Source organism: Globicephala melas, chromosome 3, assembly GCF_963455315.2.
Source record: "Globicephala melas chromosome 3, mGloMel1.2, whole genome shotgun sequence".
NCBI lineage: Eukaryota > Metazoa > Chordata > Mammalia > Artiodactyla > Delphinidae > Globicephala > Globicephala melas.
Genome location: NC_083316.1, coordinates 94654191 through 94670085, shown reverse-complemented (window position 1 = coordinate 94670085; position 15895 = coordinate 94654191). Strand labels below are relative to the sequence as shown.

General features: G+C 36.9%; 1 protein-coding gene across 6 annotated transcripts in view; it reads right to left on the bottom strand.

Moving 5' to 3' along the window:
* Positions 1-15895, bottom strand: part of AP3S1 (adaptor related protein complex 3 subunit sigma 1) — a 70062-nt gene that overhangs the window by 17046 nt on the left and 37121 nt on the right. For 5 of the 6 annotated variants that reach the window (XR_009563445.2, XM_060296137.2, XM_060296135.2 and 2 more), the window contains one exon: positions 8805-8876. Coding sequence is in view for 5 of the 6 variants with exons in the window: in XM_060296137.2 (XP_060152120.1) it covers positions 8805-8876 (72 nt within the window). In the remaining variant the exon portion in view is untranslated. Of the gene's footprint in view, positions 1-6627; positions 6883-8804; positions 8877-15895 lie in introns of those variants that run through there. The other variant, XM_060296134.2, reaches the window with a different exon arrangement.

The window sequence follows — 15895 nt, the reverse complement described above, 5'->3', positions numbered from 1 at the left end:
GGGGCGAGGTACGCATGGGGTCTTCAGATGCCTGCCTCCACCCACCTGCTGCTGCCAGAGCAGTAGGAGGACAGAGCGACCTACTCCACTGCTCTAGGGACTTTCCTGGTGGCACAGTGGTTAAGAACCTGTCTGCCAACGCAGGGGACACGGTTTGAGCCGTGGTCTGGAAAGATCCCACATACCATGGGGCAACTAAACCTGTGCACCACAACTACTGAGCCTGCGCTCTAGAGCCCATTAACCACAACTACTGAGCCCTCGTGCCACAACTACTGAAGCCCGCGTACCTAGAGCCCATGCTCCGCAACAAGAGAAGCCACGGCAAGGAGAAGCCCGTGCACCACAACAAAGAGTAGCCCCCACTTGCTGCAACTACAGAAAGTCTGTGTGCAGCAACGAAGACCCAATGCGGGAAAAGAAAATAAATTTAAAAAATAAAATGTAACTACCAGAAAAAGTAAAAAAAAAAAAAAAATTATGGCAAGCTATAGAATTGTAAATGCATACTGATCTCAAAAATGTTAAAATGTGAAAGAAAATCAGCATTTTAGAATCAACGAAGTATAATATTTTCTTGTCATGCTTTAGCTCTATGGGTATTTATAAATAAAAGATATAATGAAAAAATTTAAGTAAGAAAATGTATGTCTTTGGGTTTTACTGGAGTCACTACCAACATTTAAAAAAAAATAGCTTCAGAAATACATCCTCTCAAAATATATTTATCAGAACTTCATTAAATCTAAAAATATATTAAATTTTTGTATAATTATTCTCCAACAGGATAGCTGACATATCAAAGTGTTATATAAATCAAAACTTTCACCTGGGGACTTCTCTGGTGGCACAGTGGTTAAGAATCCGGAGCAACTAAGCCCTTGCACCACAACTACTGAGCCTGAGCTCTAGAGCCAGCGAGCCACAACTACTGAGCCTGTGTGCTGCAACTACTGAAGCCTGTGCGCCTAGAGCCCGTGCTCCACAACTAAGAGAAGCCACTGCAGTGAGAAGCCCGCGCACCACAACGAAGAGTAGACCCCACTCGCTGCAACTAGAGAAAACCCGCATGCAGCAACGAACACAGCCAAAAAATCAAAACAAAACAAAACTTTCACTTGATAATATCATTAACCTGAAGAAAGTGTTTGCTAAGGAAATAATCAGTTCTAGGTATGTGGATAATATCTTGAGATTGATGCAGTTGAGCAGGTTCTCCTGCTAAAGAGCATAATCCCCACACAAACTTCTCTCTTCTTTAATATTATATCATGAAAGAGAAGTCTAAAGTATGACAATTTTGTAAGTAATTTTGAAAGGAATTAAGAGTATATTTTGTTAGCCATCAAAATTTTGATAAAATTTTCAAGACAAAATAGAAAGGTTAAGTATATAACATACTTTAACATACTATAATATACTACTAATAATGAGACATTTGTTAATTGCTGACCAATGGAAAGCAACAGTGGTATAGTAATTTAAAGCAACAGGTAAAGGAATTCCCTGGTGATCCAGTGGTTAGGATGCAGCGCTTCCACTGCAGGGGCACAGGTTTAATCCCCGATTGGGGAACTAAGATCCCAAAAGCCGTGCTGTGTGGCCAAACAGAAAACAAAAATAAATAGAGTAATAGGTAAGAGTAATTGTATTTTGTTGCACAATGCATTTTATACTCACACTGAATATGAATGTTTCAAATTGGAAAATTCAAAATATTCAAGTCTGAAAAACTAGAAAGCTGTTCTACTTGCTATTCTATATTTTGGGTTGATTATACAGAAATCCTTTTTAAAGGCTGCTTATCATAAGGGTCATGGATGCTCATTAAAAGACCTTAGGGGCTTCCCTGGTGGCGCAGTGGTTGAGAGTCCGCCTGCCGACGCAGGGGACACGGGTTCGTGCCCCGGTCTGGGAAGATCCCACATGCCGCAGAGCAGTTGGGCCCGTGAGCCATGGCCACTGAGCCTGTGTGTCCGGAGCCTGTGCTCCGCAACGGGAGAGGCCACAACAGTGAGAGGCCTGCATACCGCAAAAAAAAAAAAAAAAAAAAAAAAGACCTTAGAATACTCCTGGCTTCTGTGTTATTATTGACTTATATTTTAATGCTACAATTTTTTTTCATTTTAATCTCATAAGTACTTTAAGAGTCAATGTTCTTTTATCCATACCCATAAATTTACTTCTTTCTTTGCTTCTTCCCTCTTCAACTCACTCCTTATATTTCAGATTTCTTTCCGTGTAAATTGCCCTCTTTAGAATTTCATTTAGTCCAAAGGCTTGCTGGTTGCAAATTTCCTCATTATTTCTCAAATAATGTTTTTATTTCACCCATAATCTTGAAAGATGGTTTTGCTAATTTTAGAACTACAGTTGACAGTTACTTTCTTTTAACACAACATCTTCTAACTTCTGTGGTTGCTGTTGAGAAGTCACTTCCCAGCCTGACCACTGCTCTTGTGAAAGTAATACGTCTTTTATTTCTGGATGATTTTAAGAGCTCTCTCTCTGCTATTCAATTTTACTATCATTAGTCTATGTGTAGATTTCCTTTTATTTATTCTGCTTGTGATTCTTTTATCTGTGGATTGGCATCTTCCATTAATTCTGAAAAATTCTCAGCCATTAGATACTCAGATATTGAATATACCTCGTTCTTTCTCTCTTTTTCATTAGATATTTCTTGCTCTATCTTCCCTGACCTGTAAACTGTATTTCACATTTTCAGGCTTTCTTGTCCTTTTATGCTGCATTATGGACAATGTATTCTACCTTTCTATTTACTCAGATATGTTTATGTTTAAACCCATCCACTGAAAATTTTAATTTTGACATTTTTCTCTTCTAGAAATTTCATTAATTTCTTTTTCAAATCATCTAAGTTTTTAAAAAGTACTTTTATTTACTGCAATTTTTTTTATCAGGTTTGACTTTCTAACAACTTGCTCAGTAGAAGAGGGGTGCCAAGCATTTGACTAGTGCTGGCAGGTGAGGGTGAAGCCCGGCATGTCTGGCTTTGAATGGCCCAGCCAGGAGCTGGGTTATAGAAAGGAAGGATTAAGCAAATTAAGTAAATGCATCAACAATAATACAAATAATAGGAATGAGAATAATCTCTCACTGTCAGAGAAGCAAAGTGCAGATATGGAAAAGATGAAGGCTAGAATAAATTCTGTAGTGTTGCACTAGACGCTGGGGTATTAAGAAGAACTCAATGATTTTTAATATATATAAAGATATAGAAATAGGCAGGGGTGTGTGTGTGTGTGTGTGTACATACATCTATTTCCTAGCTTGGTTCTCTGAGAACCAGAAGTAATAATCACACCTCTACCAACTAGCATACATGTTGCTAGGACTGTCATTTCTATACATCATCATCCACTAAAAGGAACCTTACAGAGAGAACACTAACATGAGGGCTAAGGCAAAAAATATATAAGACGCTCTGCCCATAGAAAAGGTGGAGAAACAATGATCAACCTCATAATTACAAGCACCTCCATCCAGACTATGGCTTCTCCATACCATTTCCCACTTTAAAAAAAAAAAAATCAGGGCTCCTAGAAGGAATGACTGATAACATATCTAGAGCCAGAAATAAATAAAGTGAATCTGGAACATCTAGTTGTACCAGAACACAAAGCAGCTATCAAAGTCCATGGAGGGGGAGAGGGGTCATGTCAAAAGAACCCAGAAGACAACGTGAAGGGGTTCCCCCACTGGCCAAAGATAGGGCAATTTGAGCATCAAAAAGAATAATATCCACAGTGGATTAAAACATCAATTATGTTAAAATTCGTATGTCACAAGGGTACTAAAAAAGAAATTCAATGATCACTTCTGGTGACTGCTAGGGAACCAAATGTTATGGAAACTGGTTAATAAAGGGAAATACTCTAGAATTTATCCTGTCTTTCCTATATAAGCTGTACTTTTTTTTTTTTTTTTTTGCGGTATGCAGGCCTCTCACTGTTGTGGCCTCTCCCGTTGCGGAGCACAGGCTCCGGACGCGCAGGCTCAGCGGCCATGGCTCACGGGCCCAGCCACTCTGCAGCATGTAGGATCCTCCCAGACCGGGGCACGAACCCATGTCCCCTGCATTGGCAGGTGGACTCTCAACCACTGCGCCACCAGGGAAGCCCCAAAGCTGTACCTTTTTAAACGCATCATCTCTAACTTTTAATGGATTGTTTCATTCAATTCACACTTACTATACTGAATAATACATTTATTTTAAATAATTTTCCTTTCCCCCAAAGTTGGTTGTCTTGATCAGATTTTATTTATATTATTTCCCCCTTTTAAATCAGAGATTCTACTGTTTATAATTTTTATTAATGAAAACTATCTCTTTCCTTGCTCTTTTAATCAAATATGACTTTATTCTTATTTGTAAAATATCAAGTCTTTCTACCACTGAGATGCCTTGTTTTCCTACTAAATGCTCTGTTATTCCCTACTCTCCTTTCCCCCAGGTGGATAACAGCTTCAAAATACTTTTATAATGCATGCTAAATATTTCATATTCTCTTACCTTTTCCTTCATGTTTTCTATCTCTTAATCTTTCAATTATATGCTTTGAGATTATTTCCTGCATGCATCTTCTATCTGTAATTCAAGCCTCAACTGTGACCATTCTCTTCTTTAAACTCTATAGTTTGAAAACACATTTTTAAGCCCCAGGAAGACCTTTTCGAATTGCATCTCCTTAAGCACTTTTTACCATTTTAAAATTTCAAGTGTTCACTGATCTCCTGTGGTAGTTCTTTTTCACGGAGCATATGTTCTGATTGTTCAGCCTGTTCCTCATCTCTCTGTTGAGATGGCATTCTTTTTTCTCTGTCGGCTCACTGGTACCTAGGTGTGGTTGCTGAGATACTCTTAATGGTTAGATTTCTTCAGGTGGTGAAAGGAAAAGGAGATTCTCACTCTGTGTCCTGTGGTTTAAGGATAGGCTATCAAACTCCTTAAGAGGGACTGGGCTAGAGGAAACCTCTCCACTCTCACTCTTAATTCTTCATTCTCCTGGCCTGGAGGGTAGGAAAGACACTGAGGCCTCCAATCAGATCTCCCTTAGCCTGATCTTCTGGGGGATGGGGGGAATGCAGGGAGGAGTAGACAGAGCACTTTTATAGCTGTCCATACATGTCATACATGCTCCAAACCAAGCTCTTTATAAATCTTTAGCTCTTTCATCTTTGCCCTGGGATTTGATGCTGTGCTGCAGTAGTGGTGACAACCTGGGGCTGCCCAATTAAAGCCACAGTGTTCAGGAAATGGGCAGGTAACACAGTTGCGCAAATAAGCAGACCTTCCCAGCAAACCCACAGTGGCCATGCAGTATAAGAAATAAACCAAGTTACTCATATTTTAGGTGTTATTACCACAGCATAACTTAGCTGTAATAAAGAGTCTGACTCCATTTTTGATGCCTGCCTGCTGACAGCTTTCAAATCCCACTGTTCTCCCTTCCTCTTCTGCCCACATGTGGGCAAATTGATAAAGTCCAGGTGCTCCTTCCTTTGCACTGGCGGGAAGTTTAAATTACATAAGACCTGCCTGGCCTGCATGTGGAAACCCTCAACCCAGCCCTACCCCCTAACCACATAAAACCCCAAGATAGTCGCTGTTCCTTGTTTTCCCCCCAAAAGCTTATTATGTGAACGATAAACCTTTTCAGATCAGATCCTCTTGGTGTACATGTGGTATCTTCAGTCTCTACATCCAAATCAATTTTGGGCAGGGGGTGCTGTTCCACTACTTCAGGGTGACTACAAATATTAGCTTATGTGACTGATACACAAATTAGTACTTGAAGGTTTGTAATGAGAAACTGATAACAATCACAATAAAGGAAAAGACATTGACTTAGGGGTTGGGCAGTAGGCCACATGGAAATTATATCGGAGGCTAGAAAGTTAGTGATCCATGCTTGTAGTGGCCAAACATTTGGCAAAACTATCATGTGTGATAGTTTGAAAAGCAGATAAATTTACCCATGAAAACTCTTTTCTCTCTGACATAAAAACTGATGATTTTCCAGATACCGGCAGCTTTGTCACCATGGATTCCAGACTGACAGCATGTGGGACATGATAAACATACTGTGTAAATTAGAAATACTCTGATATTGTTACTGCAGCATAAACTAGCCCATCCTGACTGATAACAAAAGGGGTATTCTTTACAACTTCCTCCTTCCCTCTATCCAAGTGTAGTATAACAGCACACAGAGGATTGTGTACAAAACTCTGTATTTGCTCCTAGGAAGAAATGAGTTGAGCTATTTAGGAGATCTCTGACTGTTGGAAGGTCCAGGGCTGCTTGAAAGTTGAAAACAAGCCTACTTTCATAGAAGGGCTGAAAACAAGACTAGCATTGTTTTAGACAGAGAGTACAGGGACAGTAAATGTCTATTTTACTGGTCTCTAACTCTTGTTATACTGAAGCTTTTTTCTCATTGCATTGAAAAAAAATTAAAACAAGAGTTTAGGCCAGCTAATTCTGGCAGGTTTCAAAACAGTGATACACTGTTGTGTGAAATGAACAGGCTATACAGACTACATATGTGATCCTATTTTTGATTTTTTTAAAGACGTATTTGTTTCAGTACTCATCTGTACAAAAAAAGTCTAGAACTACACATACTCTAAAATGTTAACACTAGTGTTAATTAAAAAAAGGAGGCGAGGGCTTCCCTGGTGGCGCAGTGGTTGCGAGTCCACCTGCCGATGCAGGGGACACGGGTTCGTGCCCCGGTCCGGGAAGATCCCACATGCTGCGGAGCGGCTAGGCCCGTGAGCCATGGCCGTTGAGCCTGCATGTCCGGAGCCTGTGCTCCGCAACAGGAGAGGCCACAGCAGTGAGAGGCCCACATACTGCAAAAAAAAAAAAAAAAAAAAAGGAGGCAATTAGACTGAGGCGGCTCTAATACATAAGCAAAGCACAACCTCAGCCTAAAATGCCTCAAGGTTAAGAAATCAACACCTAAGAGCAACCAATCACAAACAGCCACCTTGGCTTTCCCAAATAATACAGGTGCTTAAGCAATAGCCAATCAGATAATTCCCTTGCTTTGCTTCTGCCTCTTCTCTATAAACGTCTTTCCCCTAGCTCCTGTCAGCGGAATATTCCTAACCACTTCCGGTTTGGTGCTGACCAATTTGAATCAATTTTTACTCAAATAAACTCTTAAAATTTTTAGTGTGCCTCAGTTTATCTTTTAATACTAGGCAATCTCTGAAATTGAGATAGCGGCTATTTATTCTCCTCTTATTTATATTTTCTGATTTTTCTAAAATGAACATATATTTACATAAAATAGAAGTTTTAAAAACACTGTGTATCATGTATGGAAGTTGTATATATGTAGAGCTTAATTTTCCTATTAAGGAAAACTTTTATTCTCTGCTACAAATGTGACAACTTTACTCTTGCTACAATATTTTACAATAGAATCTTCAATTTTCTCAAAAAATTGCTAGATGCAACATGTAAGCTAGTGATCTTTGAGCAGTCATTTTAAAAATAGAATTTTAAACATTTTAACCATGTATCAAAACATATTTTAGAATATTGTGAACCTTAATGCCTAAAAATAACAGGAGTCTTTGTAAGTGCAAATAGCATAAGACAGATAATAGAGAAAAGCAGTAGAAAACTAAAATAATTCTCTTAAAAATATCAAGTTTAAGTTCTATATCCAAAATGAGTCAATATATGAAATTAAATCATTTAGTAAATGAGAAATATGATCTAAAGGACGAGCTAATAGTAAATGTATTCTTTTGATGTTCACAAATAATATAATGCATTCCTTGTGCTGTATCTTGATTGTGGTACTGGTTACATAACTAAATGCACGTGCCAAAACTTAGGCAAATGTATGCTTAAAGCCACTGAATTTTCATGTGTGTAAATTACACTTCAATAAAGCTGATTTTTAAAAATCACAATTTTTTGCCAAAATTTTCAGATTATTTCCAGACAATTTAATTCAATGGCTTAACCATTCAAAACAGTCTGTTACATTATATGAACTTATAGAGAAAAAAAAAATCTATATATACTAAAAGTGGAATCTCTTCCTCGTAAATTTCCTATCCCCAATACCCAGTAATACTGGCTAGAGAATTTCAGTCATTCTTCCTTTCTCTCACCTCCTTTCAATAAGCCATCAAGTCCTATCAATTATATACTTTCTTTCATCCCTACTCTACTGCCTTAGTTCATTTCTTTCTGGACTACTGCAATAGACTTCTAATTGATTTCCTTGACTTTAATCTCCCACCTACCAATCCAACATCCTTAACACAGAAAAAAACAATTATCTTGCCCCCGCAAAAAATGAACAAACAAAGCAACGATAATGTTAATAGAAACTTGTTTTAAAAAACTAAATTGCTTCAGAACGAAGCCCAAAATCCATGTCACTAAAGGTACTTTAAGGCCTCATGATCAATATAAAATCCTCCCCTCACAAAAAGCATGTATTTTATATCTCTGTCTGTAGAGTCATCCTCTCCTTTTCTGTCTGTGAAATATCTACTAATCCCTAAAAAAATCCAGTTTAAATATAATTTCCTCCATTCCCACTGTCCTCCTCTAGATGTGAATTCCTCTAAGGCCATGGTCTGAACCTTCTTCACTAAGCACAGTGCCTGGCTCACAGTAAATATACGTATGAATTGAATAAAGGAATAAAAACAGTATTATTCACTAAATCTATTTTTACTTTGACAAATTAACATTTTTTTCTAAGATAAAAAACTCAGAAAATTTGATAATGTAGAAACTGTACCTTGTCTACATGGAAAATTAAATCCAGTTCACAGACGTTTTCAAAACACTTGTCTAATGTTTCCACAAATACCTAAAGAAAAGAAAAAAAAGGTTAAAAGCTTTTGAGAACTGAATAAGTTCATTCAAATCTATTACCTATAAGGCAGACAATTCTTAATTGTGAAGTAAAACTTCTAACTCTATTATCACATTTCTCTTTTTTAAATTAAAAACTGTATTAAGTGCAAAAGGAATAATTATAGCCTGTACATCTAAACTATTTTTCAATACATTAATAAATGAAATACAATAAACAAAATAAACTTCACTGAAAATTACTAAGACCTAAAAATTGTTAGCACCATTACTTACAAAAATACTGGAAAATACTCAAATCAGGCTCCCTATCTTCATATGAGGAAAAAAGAAAGCTTGTCATAAGTATCTATCAAGCTAGATGGGCACAGTCCAAGTCTCAACTACATCTAATATAGCCAATAATTTTTAATTAGCAAATCAGTATAAAAGATCACTAAAAATTAAACTTATGGAAAGAGCACAGACTCTGGAATCTGACTTACCTGGACTCAAACTCTGGTTCAAATACCTTGTACGACCTTGTGTGGGAAAGGGTTAACTCAGTAAGCCTGGGTTGTTCAACCCCTATACGTTCCCCAAAATGGCCTGTTTTCAGACGAGCCTTTGGCTAGTTCCTGGGAACTGAGCTCTGAGCCCTTGGAAAGTTCTGTCTGATAAGAGTATTTCTGCATGCTTGAGGCCCTGGGCCACACTGTACCAGTGTGAGCAGACAGTTTATGCTAACTGTGATTTTCAATGAACGTATTTTTTCTCTGAGGTTCTGGAGCTTAAGTAACCAAGGTCAGTCATGGAGGTGTCACAGGCCTATGTGACTGACCCCCAATAAAAATCCTGGAAACCAGGCTAGGGTGAGTTGCCTAGTTTGGAACACTTTGCACATGTCATCACATATCACTTCTGGGGGAATTAAGCACATCTTGTGTGACTCCAGTAGAAAGGGACAACACCTGGAAGCTTGCACCTGGTTTCCTCCATACTTCCCTTCATGTGCCTTTGATGGTTTTACTCTGTATACTTTCACTGTAATAAACCCTAACCATAAACATAGCAACTTCTGAGTCCTGTGATTCCTAGCAAATCACTGAGATGGTTCTTGGGGACCTCTGATACAAACTTTCAAAAATTAATCTCTTAGGGCTTCCCTGGTGGCGCAGTGGTTGAGAGTCCGCCTGCCGATGCAGGGGACACAGGTTCGTGCCCCGGTCCGGGAAGATCCCACATGCCGCGGAGCGGCTGGGCCCGTGAACCATGGCCACTGAGCCTGCGCGTCCGGAGCCTGTGCTCCACAACGGGAGAGGCCACAACAGTGAGAGGCCCGCGTAGCACAAAAAAATAAAATAAAATAAATAAATAAAATTAATCTCTTAAGTTCCACTTTGCATAGTTGTCACTATTCTATCACTATTTCTGTATCCACTACCCTTCTCAGTGAATTTTCACAGATAGAATGACCATAAGTTTATCATTCGAACTGGGGGATATTAAGAGTAAAAGAGAGCATCTATTAATTATTATATTATAATAACAGTATGCAATGTTATTGTACTATAATAATAACCTGGAACAACAGATGTAAACCAGGACTGTTCCAAGCAAACTGAAATGTATGGTCACTGTATTCATAGGTGATCCTACCGGACAGAGTAAAATCTAAACAACAGGCTTCTTGCTATAACTACTCCAATCTGAGGCCAATTTACACAGATCCACAATCCAAGGCTCCTTCCTGGCATCAATGTACATGAATAAGACAGGTGAAACAATGTATTTAACTATATGACCATGATCAACATCGTCTTAGACCAAGGGTTGGCAAACTTTCTCTGCAAAGGGCTGGAGAGTAAAGATTTTAATTTTGGGCTTTGTGGGTCATACAGTATAGCACAAAAGCAGTCACAGACAATACATAAACAAATGAGCATGGCTCTATTCCAATAAAACTTTATTTACAAAAATAGGTAGCAGGCTGAATTTGACCTGCAGGATGTAATTTGTTGATCCTTGACTTAGACTAGGAGAAATAAAAGATCAGTAGTAACCAAGAATATACAGTTTTATACATAGTTTCATTTATGACAAGGCAAGTTATTAAGATGACCAAGTGTGGGGCATACAAAGGTCATCCTCAAGTGAGTGCCTAGTTTGTTTCAATTATGTGGTAAGTAGAAAATATATATTGTTGAGTACCTATCCAAACTCCCAACTTCATCTATTTCTCCTCAAGGTCTTGGTGACATGGTCCGTGAAATGACTTTATTCATTCTATTTCTAATTCTGACTCACTTTTCTTCTTCTTATAACACATTCTTTTTATGAGGACAGAATGGGATAATGCTGCTTGAACAAAGAATAAGCATTTAACACATACTGACTTCTTGAGGAGTCCAAAAGAGAAAATTTTCCCATTGAGAAAGATGAATTTATTTTTGACACAGTATCTCTAACATGGAAGTGGTCTGAATACATTTATAAACTCATAGTTAAATAAGTTACAGGAAACAAAACCATTTAAGTTCTGTCCTTCAGTAAATTTTTACTGAAGTATAACATATGTACAGAAAAGTACACAACACTGTTCGTAGGAATGTAAATTGGCGCAGCCACTGTGTAAAACAGTATGGAGGTTTCTCAAAAAACTAAAAACAGAACTACCATATCATCCAGCAATTCCACTCCTGGGTATACAGCTGAAGAAAAAAAAAAAACACTAACTTGAAAAGATGCATGTACCCCAATTTTCATAGCAGCATTATTTACAGCTGCCAAGATATGGAAGCAACCTCAGTGTCCATCAACAGATGAATGGATAAAGGCGTGGTACACACACACACACAGAGGAATACTACTCAACCATGAAAAAGAATGAAATTTTGCCAGTTCCAACAACATGGAGGGTATTATGCATAGAGAAATAAGTCAGAGAGAAAGACAAATACTGTCTGTTGTCACCTTCATGTGGAATCTAAAAAATAAAATAAACGAATGACTATAACAAAACAGAAACAGACTCACAGATATAGATAAACTAGTGGTTACCAGTGGGAAGAGGGGAGGGGGAGGGGAAAGATAGGAGTAGGGGATTAAGAGGTACAAACAACTATGTATAAAATTAATAAGCTACAAGGATATATTATACAGCACGGGGAATATAGCCAATATTTTATAATAGCCAATATTTTATAATAACTTTAAATGGAGTATAGTCTATAAAAATTGTGAATCACTATGTTGTACACCTGAAACCAATGTAATATTGTAAGCCAAGTGTACCTCAATAATAAAAAAAAGTACACAAATCATAACAATGTACAACCTGATGAATTTTCACAAAGTAAGTATACCTGTGTAACCAGCACTTAATATTCAGGTGTTAGACTATTACCAGCACTCTAGAAGCCCGCTCATACTCCATTAGGCAACTATCAACATCAAGGGTAACTACCCTGCTTTCTAACATTAAAGATATATTTTGTCTATTTCTGAACTACTATTGACCCTTGAACAATCTGGGCTTGAGCTGTGTGGGTCCAATGCTGCGCACATGCTTAGAAACAAGTTTTTTTCAATAAATATAGTACTATACTACCCATGGTTGGCTGAATCCAGAGATGCGGAACCCACAGATACAGAAGGCCAGCTGTAAGGGACTTAAGCATCCACGGATTCTGGTCATAGCAGGTCCTGTAACCAATTCCCAGCAGATACCAACTACCATACCAAGGGACAACCATGTATTTAAATGGAATCATACAGTATGGAACCATATGAGTGGCTTCTTCTATTCATTGATTTGTTTGTGAGATTTATTTATTTTGTTACATAATATTAGTATAACAGTTCATTCATTCTTGTTGTTATACAGTGTGCTATTGCAGAAATATACCACAATGTATTTATCTATTCCCCGGTTGACAGAAATTCGGGTCCGGCATGGGGCCATTACAATTAGTACTGATACTTATTCTTATATAAGTCTTTTAGTGAACATACATACACATATCTACTGAATGTATACCTAGAGTAGAATCACTGGGCCATGGAGCAGATAGGTTTTCAAAGTGATTTTCAATAGATTTTCAAAGCAATTATAAAACTTTACAATCCAGGGACTTCCTTGGCAGTCCAGCGGTTAAGACTCCACGCTTCCAATGCAGGGGGTGCGGGTTTGATCCCTCTCAGGGAACTAAGATCCTGCAAGCCGTGTGGCACAGCCATTAAAAAAAAAAAAAAATTTACAATCCAAATCATAGTATATGGGAGTTCCCATAGTGCCACATCCTTGTCAGCCCTGTATGTTGTCAATCTTTTAATTTTAGTTATTCTTATGGGTGTGTGGTGGTCTGTCATTGTGATATTCATTTGTATTTCCCTGAAGCCTAAAGAGATGGACCACCATTTCATATTTACCATTTTGATATCCTTTTTCATGATGTCTATTCAAGACTTCTGCTCATTTTTCTGTTCAAGACTTCTGCTCATTACCTGTCTTTTTCTTATTGATGTATAGAAATTCTTTACATAGCTAGATACAGTCCTGTCATACACACATATTACAGATGTCTTTTCCTACTCTGACTTGCCTTTTCATTCTCCTAATAATGTTCTCAGAAGAACAGAAGCTTTAAATTTCAATATAGTCCAACTTATCAGCTTTTTTCCTTTATGGTTAATCTTTTTTTTGGTCTAATTTAAGAAATTTTTGCCTATAGCAAGGTCAGGAAGATATTCTCCCAGAAGAAAACAAAAGCTTCATGGTTTCATTTTTCATGTTTGGACCAAATCTATCTGGAATTAATTTTCGTATGTGGTGCGAGGTGGTCTTTCTTAATTTAAAATTATTACTAAACTTACTATTCAGAATAAAGTTTCCGGTATGGCTTTATTTTTTCATGTTTACTTTTTCCAGATCCACTGGTTTGATTACCCATATTCTGTAGCCATTCTTTCTTAACCATCAGAAGATGACTATCTTGGTGAAAATGCTGTCTGAATAGTTTCCCTTCACTTATGTATTACTTATGAAGGATCAGTGGAACCCACTGAACATAGACTATATCTGACAAAGAGAGAAAAAAATTTCTTGGTAGCATTGAATGTGCCACTGGTGAACTATAGTGTGCAAAAAATATGAGCTGTCTATAGAGGCAGTATAGCAAAGCAGTGAGGAAACCACAAAGACCTGACTTCAAATTCCTCCTTAGCTACTACCTAGCTATGTGAGCCTAACCGTCACTTAACTCCTCCAAATATCAGAACTATAAAATAGTTATACAACTATCTACCTTTCTGGATTATCTTAAAGATTTAGTTAAATAATTTAGATAAAGTGCTGAACACTGCCCAAAACACATCAACTAAACAAAAGCCAGTACTATTTACCTGGCTGTTCAAAACATATGATTACAAAATTAAAACAGAAAGAGAAAATTCTAATTCTACTAATAAACACTGATATAAAAGCAAGGTAACTACATACTGTGGTGTCCAAGTTTTTGGGATTTGCTTACTAACTTAGAAAGAAAAAAGGTTGTCAATATTTAAAACAGAACAATACCAAGTATGAAAAATGTAAATACTTTAAAAAAAAAAAAGTGCCCTGCAGCAAAATATCATTACAACTATATGTTCTTAACTTAGGGAAAGAATTCTTAAGATTTAAGGCATTCAAATGCTAAGTTTGGATGAAAACTTAAAAACCCACTTCAAAAAACTCTCCATTAATTTTCTTTTGAGTTAGCAAGAATTACTTAACGTAATTAGAATCTAGAGCCCCAAGGTAGATATACACTGCTGATTCGTTACATGGACAAGGTCAATACAAAACTAATAATCTACAAACTGAAGTTAAGAAATTAAGAAAAACAAATTAATGGGCCTTGGGGGTTCTAGCCAGGACAACCAAAAAATAATAAAACTGCTGTTGCATTATATTTCACACAGAGAAAGATAAAAAGACTAAAAAACTAGAAGTAACATGGTACATGGCACCCTCTTGTGTTTTATTTTTAAATGATAAAAGTTTAAAGTCAATTTCAATATAACTGTTATCTACTAAGTAGCTACTCATTAATCTCTGGCCTTGGGAATTCAAAGGCTGGTGGAAGAAAAATTACTTTCAATTTATTAAAAATAATATTTTAAGTTTTCCTTCATTTTAATAATTACATAGTTTTCCAAAAGTAAATATAAAAGATAGAGATATTCAGAAAAATGCCATATCCACATATAAACAGAGTCTCCCTTCCCTGTGCCCTTCTATCAACAAAACTTCCTTGTGTTTCCTTTATCTTTAATTACAAATTTATATGCCTGGATCACAAAGGGTAACAGGAATCTATTCCAAAGCAGCTTAGTACTTAAGAGTACTTAGTACTCTACTAAAATTCCAGCTTCGCCTCTGACTATGAAATCTAGGGCAAGTTATTTAATTCTAAGCCTCATTTGGGTATAATAATAGTGCCTATGCCATAGAGTTGTTTTAGTGATTAAATAATAAATATAAATGGCTTAGAACAGTAGTATCTCACCAAAAAAAGTACTCAATATATTTTAGCTAGTATTATGATACTATACACAGATGCAAAAATAAAAATGTGCACTAGATAAAATAAATGCCACAAAAATATCCTTAAGCAATATCACTTATTTGGCAGACTCTCCTTTAGAGTTTCTAGGGGAAAAAAATATATTTTTTTCTGGGTTTGGGGAATTCTGTTAAATTTCAGGAGGAATTGCTCTTACTGTTTCTCATCTATAATATTAAATAAAATACATAAATGTTAAACTGACATGTTATAAGACAGGAAAAGTCTTAAGCCCAAGAATAGAAGGCATAAATTTAGGAATATGCCAAGAGATCTAAAAAAATTGTTTTTCAGTCAGCAGCAAGATGTTCTAGAGAGATACTGGCTTAGCTTAAGTAAGGAATCAAAAAATACGACTAAAAATGTACCAAGAAAGCTAGGGAACACAGACTGAACTTAAAATCAGATTAATTAGCTTTGAAGAACA